Source organism: Hermetia illucens, chromosome 6 (assembly GCF_905115235.1).
Source record: "Hermetia illucens chromosome 6, iHerIll2.2.curated.20191125, whole genome shotgun sequence".
In the NCBI taxonomy this organism is placed as follows: domain Eukaryota; kingdom Metazoa; phylum Arthropoda; class Insecta; order Diptera; family Stratiomyidae; genus Hermetia; species Hermetia illucens.
The window spans coordinates 20,323,437-20,337,033 of NC_051854.1; the positions used below are offsets into that span (position 1 = coordinate 20,323,437).

The window sequence follows — 13,597 nt, forward strand, 5'->3', positions numbered from 1 at the left end:
ACTTTCCAACAAAAATTTTCTACTACTTCAATTAAGAAAGAATTTATATGGATATTCGGTTTTAAAAGGTATTTTAAATTTCCGTTTAACTGATCAAGTTTCACTACAACTTGTTCTTGCTTTTCCATAAATATTGCAATTACAAAAATCATGTTTTTATTCATGAGCAACCCAGTTTTGATAGGTACACAGATTGAACTATGCGTTCGTTGAGCATAATTTCAACGAAGCCATATTAAACGCCTTATTTAACTAGATACAAAATATTGTGATATAGTATAAGGATTAGATATCAAAATATATTTCTCTGTTTTCCTATAATTATTTAATTGTCCCTCAATATTGACGTTAATCCATTATACATCAAAATATACAATTTTGTTCCCACGGTGGTGGTTGAATTAGCATTCTAGACTGCATTTGGTTGCTAAGAACATACATTTAGATAAATTATCTGATTCATACTACCGATGCACACACGAGGGCAATAAATTATCTACTTAAATGAATTTCCCACGGATCTCAAATCTTTTTCTATTAAACTTGTGGTCCATGCATGGAAAGTGTGGGCATATTGAATACTATGAAAGGAAAATGAGAGAAAAATACACTCACGATTTAGTTTGTAGATATTCGGAATTATAATGGTCAACGAATGTGTTATAATACACCAGTTGATATCAGATAATAGTAATAATTATTCTTTTCTTTCTTTTGGAGTTTTAAGATTAAAAATCATCAAGTAACAAGCAAGTTTTCGCTTTCATTTCTGATGATTTAAAATTTAGATGTTATTTTCATTCAACGCTGCCTCCTTTGGGAGAATATCTTTTACATAACTTTTTGATTTTTATCCGCAAATTCTATTCAATGTATATTCTCTTCAAATTTGGGTATTGTTTAAAATAAATAAGTAGCTAAAATATTCATTTAATTTAAACTACATCATAATTATCATACCAGCGGATCAGGTTACTCGCTTAAGTCTTTTGTTTTTTGAATCTTTTTAAAAATTTCTTAGTAACTTGGTAACAATGTCGTCTGAATTGTTATGCGATTAAGAAAGTCCATTCAGTGTAAACTTTCCTTGATTATCTCTGGAGTATTGTTAATAAAAATTTAAAAAATCTTGAGTACTTACGCTCCAAGTACTGTATAATATTCCAAGGTGAAGTGATAGTAGCAAGTTCTGGGTGGTTCTCCTTCTCGACAGGCTCGAGCACATTCATCAGGCGCCGATAAGCTTGGATTGCGTCTCAATTCAGCTGTTGCGCTTGATGCAAAATCTAAATGGCGGAAAGGCGATCGGGAATTCTGATCTGGTGCTATAGGAAGTGGGCCGGAACTTGAAATTCGTCCTAATGATGCGCGAACATTACTGCTGCCGGAACTGCTACCACTTCCGCTGCCCAAAGCGTTACTACTAAGTGGTGCTTGTCTGGGCACATTACTACTCAACGAAGGATGTGTTTGGACTAGACCGTGCGTTGCTGAGAAGAATTGGGTATCTGAAATTGGCGATTCTGATGGACCAACTGTAACTTGTGATTGCCACCATGATGCCGATGTTGATTGATCTTTGGGAGCTGCTGCTGCTGCTGGTATGGGTGCTGCACCTGAAATGGAAATGAATTTAAATGTATAAAATGAATTAGTGGTTCTATTAAAGAAATTATGTAGAATGAGAACAATAAAAAATTTCTTGGTTTTATCAAGGACGCATTATACAAGTTTTCTATCAATTAAAATTGAATTTGATCAAATTAACATAATGAGCTCTCAAAGTGCTTCAAACCATTAGGAAAACTGACGATTGTCTTGTCACTAACTGGTTGCAATTGCATACATTCTCAATCAAATGCTATGCAAATTATTTCATCAGTGGGTCAAAATAAGAAGCTGAAGAATTTTCAAACATGAGAGCATTATGTTCATTTCAATCAACATATGACTCCTAACGAGACGTATGAAGGTTATTTTCTCAGGTAGAGGCTTGCAGATAATTGCCTTATTTTCATGTAGATATTTTCTACATATGTCTGTTGATTTTGCGTTTTCGTGTGAACGATATTCTGAGTATAATTTAAAATTGCAATATTACAGGTTTTGCATTTTCACAACCCCTCCTCAATATTTTAGATTCATTACCTAAATTACCGATTAGAATTATGTAAAACTAATTCGGCTTAAAGCGATAAATTGGCCTGAACATGAGTAACCTGAAAATGTAAATGCCTCTAATAGAATATTCAATCGAATGGAATTGTATTGAATGGACTGGAATTGAGGCATATCGATTGAGATCCATTTTCAATGCTGCAATTAACCTTCCGCGAAACATTTTAGAGCAATTTCCTGGCAATGAGGTTGAAAAGATGCAGTTTTTCAGTGGCTCGGAATTCGGAGTGTTTTTCATAATTGGATTTTAAAGATTTCCGTTCAGTCGAAATAGACTTATAGCAAAAGTGTAAATTGACATTACACAAAAACTGACCCCAACTAAAAATGATGTAATTAGTCTTTCCATGAACTCATATTAACAACGTCCAAAAGAACAAAAACAACCGCCAGTATATAATTGAGAAAATGGAACAAGTGGCATGAATGATGGGCATAAGGTAACAATACTAATTAACGTAGGTGTCTTTCTTCTCTAATTGACATAATCGTTAACGTTTGAAGCACCTCCACTGATCGCACACCACGAACACTGCGCAGTCCCTGCAGTAAATGCATTGAATACTTCTTTACTATGCTAAGACCTCGCAGATATACCATTTATGTGGGTTGGGTCCATTACTTGTTTATGGCTATACCTTTCGTTCTTTACGCTTCGATTTTTATTGTTATGTTGAAACATAATTTCCAACTTGAATTCGAAAACAATATGCAATTATCGAAAAGTGGCGTTCAACTAATAAATCGCTACACTAGTTTCGGCACGAGTTCTGAACTCTCAATTCAGATTTTGCAAGATGACTTTTTGAAATGTTTTCATATATTTGAAATATTTTCAGAATTGTTTTATGACCGTAATATTCCTGGGTTTTATATAATTTCAAATGGTAGGACATAACAGAAATTTGTTGGGTGATTTATGATTTTATTGATTGATGTTTCGATTTGGAAATGGAGTGGCATACGGTCTGGGTTGATTCAATGGCATTTCGAGTATTTGAGAACAATTGCTCAATAAATCAGAAGCTATAGAATTTCAATTAGTTTGCGGTTTATGTTAGTTGTGGCTGACATATTTTTGATGTCTATTTTGCAATATACATAGTGAATCACTCAGTTTATTTGAAATTCTTTTGATGTTATGTAAATGTTACCACAGATTTCAGTAGCGAAACCGAATTGAAGTGAAGGTTGCCTTGATGACTACCGTTCGACATGTATGTTTAATTTGATTGATGACTCAGTAGTTAATAATAATTTAGAGGCAATGATTTCAGTAGTCATTTTTCAGTTAAATCAAATGATGGACTACCTGTGTTTGAGGACATATTTTTTCGAAAGAGAAAACCCCAGTTCCACCTCCGTCAAGCATTTAATACTAATTTCCTCAGACAATTGTACATAAATATCCATGACCGAGCTGGCAATCTAACTGGGGCGACGAGATGAAGATGGAGAAGCTGCTAGTTAAACCACCTCAGACATTCCATTTTTTGTTTAGGAGATATACAGGCTTACTAAGTTAGATGGCTCATTTTTTTCTGTTGTCCAGTTACCTTAATACTCCTTGCTGTCATTGTAAGAGAAGAATTAGTACTTGGTAAATAACACACACACACTGGCAGACCTCGAGCATTGAAGAAGGGGACAAGTGGTTCTTAAACTATCCGTATCTGCAACACGGAAGGGCGAGTTGGTCGATTGTCAGTTTCTCGATCTCGTTGCCCCAGACTGTCAATCATGCGTGCTCAAGGATGTTTGAATTCATCCCAGCATTAAGTGCGATGATAAGCATTGAAAATCAAGTGGACGTGACGGGTTCAAATATTAATTTTTTAATTTTTTTCAAACGGTTTATTTTTTGTGAAAATAGACAGATATTTGAATGAAATTTTGCATATATATTGTCAGAATATTAAAGTTTGAAAAAAAAGAACTTATTAAATTTTCTAGGCTGGTTTTCATTTGCTAAATTTTTTTTAAATAAAATACCAAAAATTGATGGCGTGGATGATTTCGGGTAACTGAGACGTCAAAAAAAACCCCAAAAATTGGGTTTTAATCAGCATAAAATTCTCTATAGGATGAACTACAATCAAAAAATTTCGTAGAAAAGATAACGAAATGGCGGCGATTTGTCAAATTTCATCTGATGTAACACAAAACATTTAGCGCCTATCTCCGTCCCTGAAATTCATTCTATCGCTGTGAATGTGTACAATAATATATTAAAATTTCAAAGCGTTCAAGTTGTTGTCCACGTTGTTTTTAGAAAAGCACGTTTAAAATGTTTTTACAGCATTGACAGTAGTGACTTTTCAGCACACAAGCCGAATCATAACGGGTAAAACCAGTTCCCAAAGTGTTCCCTTCTATTTATACAACATGCTAACAAGACGAGAATGTGTAACATACCCATATAAAGCAAAGAAATGAATGATACAAGAAGTAAGAGGCTCAAAATGGGGTTTTGACCTGCCATACTATATACACTGGCTACTCATTTTTAAAATCGAATATCACTCTCCCATTTTTATCACATATCTGAATCTGAACACACAAACTAATCCAATCAACACTGCGAAATCGTGGGTGAAGTAGAAGCACATTGCTAGGAAGCGATGGCGCCTTGATGTGGTTGATGAGCTATATGCGACATAGTGGTCTATGGCCAATAGATGTTGAAGGTAATATTGCACCTGGCTGAAGATTACTTAGTTATTCGTGTAATCTTCTAAAAACAATTGTGTCCTTACGGTTTCCAAAGTATATTAACAAGTTCTGCAGCTGTCAAAAAATTTAATAGGTCACCTATTTCTAGGCTTGAGCGCTTTACTTGTTATTAAATATTTTTCCTGGTTATTTTACATGACATAGATTGCCTCAACATATACCTATAGTCAGTATACGCGAAAATGAAACCTGCTGTTATCGGCTTTGAAAACATAAGTGAACAGCTATGCACTCTGCTTTTGCGAGGCAAGTTTGGAAATATAAGCCTCCATAACGTTCACACCCCTACAGAGGAGACTGCAGAGTCGGCGAAGGATACCTTCTACGAGGCAGTAGAACGAAGATACCATATTAAAATCATACTTGGGGATTTTAACAGCCAAGTAGGGAAGGAGCCCGTATTCAGGCGACACGCTGGCTCACATAGCTTACACGAAAATACAAATGATAACGGACTGCCTATTATTCAATTAGCAGCGTCGCACGAAATGGTTGTTGGAAGTACCTAGTTTGCGCAGAAAGTGGTCCACAGACATACGTGGGCCTCTCTAGATGGGACCACTTTCAACCAAATTGACCACGTGTTGATTGAACGCCGCCACCTTTCACAGCCTTGATGATTGTCAGAACATATAGGGGGCCAGTATAGGCTCGGATCTCTATCTCGTCGGCATGGTGTTCCGAGCTCGAATAACAACACCACCCAGAGTTGCCTCTGACAATCAGGTGAGAGTTAACACTGAAGCCATCCACAACGCAACCCTCCGCGACACCTATAACCGCAATAACCGCAGTCAACAGAGGACCTGGAGATGAAGCATCCACAAATGATCTTCACAACCACCTGAAGAATGTTATCATTGATACGGCCACAAACATACTTGGCCCCAGTCGCAAAAGGAGTCTGAACGGCTGGTTTGACAATGAATGTAAGCTAGCAATGGAACGGAAGAATGCCGCATACCGAGTAATGTTGCATTCTCAAAGAAAGCAGGCACGCGCAGAGACTTATCACGAACTCCGTCGAGCGGAGAAGCGACTTCACAGACGGAAAAAGGAAGCCTGGGAGAACCAACAAGTCTGTGAACTAGAAAAGTACAGGGAGCAACCACACCAGGCGCGGAAGTTTCAGTAGGATGAAGCGTTATACACCTCGATGCTTATCCTGCCGAGACAAAGAGGGAAATCTGATTTCCGACAGAATGGGCATATCGGAGCGATGGGTTGAGTACTTTGATGAGCTACTGAGTAACCAGAACATCGGTTTTGCCAACTGAAGACGACGGACAAATACTTCCACCACCAAGTTTAGGAGAAACAGTCCGTGCAATTCATCGGCTAAAAAATCATAAGTCGCCAGGAGCCGATGGAATTACATCCGAATTAGTTAAATATGGAGCCGACCAGTTACACCAAGTGGTTCATCAACTTGTGCTCAAGGTATGGGACAGCGAATCAATGCCTGACGACTGATGTCATGGTCCATTGTGGCTTTTTTCATTCTCTGGATGGACTCCGCTTAGGATTTCAAATTTATCTGAGATAAAATTTGGTGTTACAAGTGACGTTATGTGTCATGATACATATGTCACTCTAATAATAGCTATGATTTTGCAGTGAAGGTCGGTTTTGAAGAAGGCCAGAATAACCAGCCTGTACTATGGTCAACCATGAAAGAAGAACTGTCCTGAAAAATAAAAGAAAAAGTGGAAGAAGTTCGTCGCGCAAATCTGTCATCACGTAAATGAACGCTTGCACGTCTCCAGCCAAGCTCCGGGTTATGAAAAATCGTCTTTGAGGACATTTCAGTATCTCACGCAACAACTGGAAACTTAAATAGGAAATTCGCGAAAATTGTTTAAACCAGACGACGTGAAATTGATAATAACCCGAAGTGGAGATTCGAAAGCGGGCATTAAGCTGGAAAATTCGCGGACCCAGAACTGTGATAAAGGGAGAGAAATTCATGATAGATTGCATCCTTAACCTTATTCCCTTCAGATCTTAGTAATTTGTGAGGTGCGGCTTGTGAGGTTTCCTCCAATCCGGTGTGATGGCGGTGTGAATCTGATAATAACGTAAAAGTATTGCCTCGCTCGCGCGCATGGAGACGGATAACTCGTGAAAAAAAGGGGGGGGGGGGAGGGGTGTTTGTATGGTTTCCATCTTGGGTTTCATTCCTCTTGAACGTTGTGTACAGATGTCCCAAATATCAAAACAAAGGGAGTTTGTACTGGAGACCGAACGACGTGGGAATAAGGAAGAATTTTGTCCGCCACTACACATTATAATCTTTCGTATAGTGAACTCGATTTCTTGACAAGAATTTTTGAAGACGTATACGCCCCTCCCTGTTCGTATTTGGTGCCATTAATATTGAAAGATATTCTCTTTTGATGTCGCGCGTTGAACTATTGTTCTGGTTATGCCCACCCAACCAATTTCTCAGCGACTGTCGATGAGTGATGATTGGACGTGCGGCAGCCCTACTATAGGGCAGCTTGGTTTTCAAGACTTGCTCGAAAAAGACAGGTTAGGACTAAGAAACGGCGGATATCATATTTACTCACATAGAACTTAACAGCATTGCCACTTTTGGTAGGTTTTTTTTTTAAATTTTTGGAGAACGGTACCAGCAATAATGTTCTTTCCAGAGATCGGGGATTTCAAGAACTGATTTACTGAGAAGGTTAACGGAGAGTCAAGAATTTTATTTCGATTATTTGCTTAAAATCAATAGAAAAGAAAAAAATAATTTTGATCCGATCAACTGATGAATATCGATTTAAAGATTGGGCAATATCAGTTTTGATATTATGCGGCAAGTGGACATATTAGACCCTCTAGACCAGAGATTGCCAATTAGAGAGGTAGAAACATTTTCAACTAGTGATATTGATATAAGATTTTGACACGACAATATGCACTACGGGCTTAAAATTTACGGAATCTGTGCGTTTATCTGGTAGTTATTTAATTTCAGCAGCTTAGTAGTGTTGGTTGATAAGAGAATCTCACAGTCGTCCTTGAAAATGCTCAAGCTTCAATGCAATCCAATAGGTGCATTTATATTAGCAATATAAATACTAAGCAGTTTCAAGTAAATCTTAAAATTTTGTGGTGAACTGGTGTATGGATAAACCGATTGAAACTAGAATTGGATCTAAGACTAATCGACTTTTGAATGGCTTTTGATATTTTTTTTTTTAACTTTTAAGGGTTAGATGTGGCTATGTTACGCTAAATATCTTTTTGTGTCAATCTCATTTGAAAACTTCTTAGAAGTCTAGGCCAAAAACCAAAAAAAAATTACCAAAAATCGAAATCTAAGGTATTTTGTAATTTATGATTTTCACTAATATCACTCGTCTTCCTCTACCAAGAAGTTGCGTTGATCATATTTCACTATTAATTCACCCGTCTTCGATTTCATATAGTTATTTTCAAGTGAACTGAAGACATCATGATTGTTTACTTCATCTGACCAAATTGTCGTGAAAGGTGAAGGTGATAATATTCCACCTTGACAAAAGGCGACGAATAATTAGCCTTGACACATCAATGCTCCATAAATACATATCCAATCACCACAATATTTCCAACACCCAATTCGTTTCACCAAAAACTTCTTGACATAACAGATTTCATTATCAACTTCGAAAGTGCAACCATCATCACCAAAATGGGTGTTCGTTTTTGGAAAAAAGTCCCATACCATGTTCCTCTGCCAAGTTTTTTTTTTTAAAATAAAAGAGGAAGCGTAGAAGACACCACATAATAAAAGTTACCAATTTCGCAACATATTATTATTGGATATTGCATCACAATCGCACATTACATTTTCATGACACAACAAAACACAATAATTCATTTCATTGACATTGTGGTGTACAAAGTTCTGTGCCTTGTATTTTGTTGTTATTTATTGTGGTATTTTCGTCATCATATGTTTTGCCGTTTAGCAACTTTTTCTCTTGATTTACTTGACTGCATAAATAGCATATTGTGTTATGATTTGATTGACATATTCATTAAATAAAATGACGAGCATGAAATGAAAAGTTTACTTCACCGGAGAGAGTAAATCGAGCAGTGATTTCGAAAACAAAAATGTTCATGTAAAATTAATAAAAAACATTTTTCATACAGGAAATTTAACTTGAATTTAACCAAGAATGCATTTATATGTATATATCCTTCAATTATTTATATATATTTTCAATTTATATAAACTTTATAAAAAAGGTATTGGAAATTGCAGTGAAAGTACTAAAGTCAAGTGGGCATGTATGCTAATTCAAGCATATGCGCAGTTATCGATTATAACTTCCTAATTTATAGGTTGCAATCAATTTTCTTTTTTCAGAGGCCCTGTTATGGTAGCAAAACGATTATTCAAAAGTGGTATCTAAACGATTGGACACAATATATGGTTAGGCAACTATGATAAAAGTATGATTAAGTTAAAGTGCAGCATTGCAAGTTGACAAGCGTTAAATTATGAGTTGTCTAGATATCAAGTATGCAGATTAATAAAATGGAGCTTATTTAGCATTGTCTAATGGCTTCTGAGTATATCAGACAGATGATTACAGAGTTTGAATATTTTAAAGACTGTAGCTGCAGTTTTATAGTTACTGTCTGGACAGGAATCTTTAATCCACAAGAATGTGAAAGTTTTTAGTTATTATAACAGCTCATTCGCACGCCAGACTTCTGTTGGTGGTAATTACCCGCCAAACCTTTCCCTTTCGAAACATCTGTCGGAGAGTTTCTTGTTTAGATATTTAGCTCAACAATCACTAAATTCTGGTGTTTTATCTTTTCTGGGTATTGGTTTTTCAACATCATTCCTGTCAATTACCTTTCACCATTTCTTAATGTTTAAATGTTCTGCATAATCAAACTTGGTTTAATCCATCCATTATTCTCTTGATTCCTATTTCAAGCTACTTATTTTGTCTAGTACTATTGAAGTATTTGAACAAATGAAACATGATCCTACGTTCGGTTAAATAAAATTGTTATCAGGATGTACATAAATAGATCGAGTTAGTCGTGTCTCCATGGGAGTGGAATGGAAAGATGATATCTAACAAGCGAAATATCAACCAGATTAAACAGATTGCATAATATTGGCGGATGTTCAAAATAAGGATGACTTTTGTCAACAACATAAAAGGCACATCTACATTCTCCTAAGGTCAACTGTCGTAACAGGTTTTTTGCCTTTGTGCTATTCAGTTCGAAAATGTAGATTGGATTGTTTGGAACGATAGCCTTCTTCTTCCTTTTCTTCAGCCTTTGTCGCGTTCACAAGCGGAGTCAGCCCGTCGTGATTGGTTGCGCCATTTTGTTCTATCAAAGGCCTGACCTGGCTCTCAGTGCAGCCTGGGTATCGCTGCAGGTTGCGATTCACCGCCCCTTCAACCGCTCGTCAATTACTCAGTTTGTCAGTTTGTTACGATTACATACACTTCAGCTTGAAAAACCGACCACTTCTCGTTTTTATTTGAGAGCTAGATTTCTGTTCCAGAACCCTGTTCTGCTTTGGATCCATCGGTATAGTAGATCTCTGGGGCTTCCCAGTTCTCGCTACTTTTCAGGGTAACTTCATTTCTTCTCCCAAACAGTTATATCAGCACACCTGGGAGTCCATTGTAAGAACTGGATTCAGTTCTGTCAGTAACTATTTCAACGTTCGTTGCCCCCTATGTCCTTGTCCTTGTTTTCTCATAGATTTAACCGAATCAGTCCATGGGCTGCTCTCATTGCAGTGCTTCGACAAAATGATGTGGAAGCCATTAATTGAAGTGAAGTGGTTCAACGTCAAGCTGCCACAATGAACAGAATCGTGGCTTCGTCTGCTGTTGCTGTATCGTCAGAATCTGTGCGGATTAAATGGACTGAAAAAATGAGTCTCCTTACCATCCGCTCATATTACAAAAGAGCGTGGACCACGTCGCCCTATTTATACCAAGAATTCGCCGAGCATTTCTTACAATACGCGAACGTGTAGCGGGTTTCTGATCAGTACCGCTTTATTACTGCGATGGCACAATTGCGGTCGTCGCAGGGAGCACGTTCCATATGTTGAAGTCTTTAAGAAAGTTGATGGCACAGAACTGATGGGGGAACATTAAGAACACTACGCGGCATAGCGGGCAACAGGTTCAGTATTCGTGGAAGCATTCTTGTCCATCGTCAGGGGAAGGGGGGGGAGGAGGCTTGCCTTTGGTCGGGTGCAGAACCCTAATATATATATATATAAAAATCAGGTCATTAGTAGAACAAGTGTATTTCAACTCTTTCTCATTGCGGGGATTACCTAGTGGCTCTCTGGTACAAATACGTGGCAGAACCCTACAAATAAAAGGCCAATTACTTGATTGCCAACTCTCTACAAATTCACGACGTCCATGAATAGTAGAAGCTTAAGAAAGAGAAGAGTTGCCGCGCTGGGTCAAGGGGAAGCGAGTTGATAGACAGGCAACTATAAGCCAAAGAAGTCAATTTGCAATTTGCAACATCGATTATGCCAAGGTTTTCGACAACGTCCCGCATATCTGGCTAAATGATGTCTTATGTCTGGATCGCATTGATTCGTAACTAATAAAGTTTTAATGGCCAGTCACGGAAGAGTGGTATATCACTTTGACAGTGTGCTGATCCCGGGGTGACAATACCTCAGAGCCCATGATATGGTCTATCGTGATATTCGGAGGGAATTTGGTTTAGACACGGTTCCAACTACAAAGATCATCACGAGCTGCATGGTGGACATAGCATCCGTGATATTCATATAAAAGTTCTACAAAGAAGCCATGCTCGAATTGATGATTTGTAGAATGTTTTCCTGGTGTTGAAATAGCATATCCCGGACAAGAGGAAAACGAACGTAATAGATGGGGACTACTAAATGCAAATCCAGATTGCATTACCCAAATTTTGCAGTAAAGCTGATGAATCTGTCTCGTCACATCCGAAGCAGAGGCGTGTTTGATGTTGTGGTGGAACGTTACCAAATCGACTTACCATGCCTTTATTTGCACAGCAAGGAATAAGCATTTGATTATTTGTAATTCACTTTGGAGCTCGCTTCATTCTACTCGAAGGATCGATTTTTTGATCATCTGAATGGAGCTGAAGTCAAACTAGGAGCGCAGCGATGTGTAAAAGACGAAGGCCCTGCACTGTGTTTCTTTACTGAAATGGAAGGATTTATGTGCGCGATTCAGCATGGTCATCACCTGTGCATATAGAATGCTTATTATGAAAGTGCTGGAGAAGTGCACTGATATGGAATGGTGCAATACACAGAGAGACTATGTAATGCTGTTTGATTAACCGTCAACCGTGTATTCAATGTAGGCTGACCCCTGGTACATGTCCGGTTTGTTCATTTTAACCACAGACAGTGCTCGACAGTTTCGACGTACATTTATATCATGTGCTGGGACTAACAAGTTTTAACTGATCATCAGGTCCCTCGTAACAAGTTTGATGTTGGCTCAAGTGGTTAGAGCGATGGGCTGTCGTAGCGGAAATGGCGGTTCAATTCTCACTAGTGGAGGGATTTGTTATCGTGACTGGATGTCGGATATCAGTCGACTCTACTGTGAATAAATCAGGGAAACCCTTCCGTTTGTTTGGGGATTCCCCTTAACACGTTGAGGATGAATTTGACTGTCCGTCGGGAAATCGGGCCAATCCTGCATTGTTGACAATCTCTTTGCCATTTCTTTCACACGGCAAATTTCCCGAGCAAACTGACCTATGAGCAACAGTCAGTGTGTTAAATTTCACCACAAATTATACTCTACACTGTATGCCTGTAGGCTTCTTGCCACCCTCAAATTTCACCATTTTACCGATTTTGATAAGAATTAAGATTCATATCTTACCACGCTTCGTCATTCATAGGGAAGTAGTAATATAGGGGCAGTAAGGAGCAATTATATTGAGACTGGCTAGATGTAAAAGAGAAATTAGCTGAGTACGGATCGGGGTATAGCATTACAGGCTTTTGCGGTTTTGATTTGACTTAGATACTTGCTCATAGGTATTTCGACTGATTTGTCATTGCAACTTCGAACTTATTCGGACATTTGTTTGGCTACATACCTTATAATACTGTAATAACACAAAAAGAGGTGATTGATTTATGATGATTTTCAACCATAAACTTATGAAATTTCCCAATTTTCATGTTCATAGGCGTGGCAAAACAGCATGGAATCGCACCGCTGTTAAAAAGTTAGATCCCCCATGCTAGAGTGGAGAAAGCTCCACATATTTGTTGGATAGAAGTCTATTGAGGCAGGGTGTTTTATTTGTTGCGCACAAGGAGGGGTTCTCTCTCCTCTGTTATGACTCTTAGTTATGGACACCTTGCCATGGCTCCTGGAGGACACAAAGGTCTTCTCACAAGCATTTGCGGACGATCTAATCGTAATAATTATCGGCAAGTTTCCCGGTACAGTATGTGAGACCGCCTGAATACAACGCTGCATGTAATCCACAGATGGTTCCTCCATAATAGACTTTTGGTGAACGCTAGGAAGGCTGCACTAGTTATGTTTAAGTGGGCAGCCACATGCTACCCACCCTCAATTATTTAGGAGTACATCTCGATTCCAAGTTAACGTAGAAGCGCCATATCCAGCAATAATACCAGAAATCCTGC

The 13,597-nt window shown here is 38.1% G+C and overlaps 1 protein-coding gene across 2 annotated transcripts in view; it reads right to left on the reverse strand.

Annotated features, from left to right (window-relative positions):
- Window positions 1–13,597, reverse strand: part of LOC119658728 (oxidoreductase OpS5) — a 282,914-nt gene that overhangs the window by 56,361 nt on the left and 212,956 nt on the right. For both annotated transcript variants that reach the window (XM_038066391.1, XM_038066390.1), the window contains exon 2: window positions 1,142–1,616. In XM_038066391.1, coding sequence (XP_037922319.1) covers window positions 1,142–1,616 — 475 coding nt within the window. The remainder of the gene's footprint in view (window positions 1–1,141; window positions 1,617–13,597) is intronic.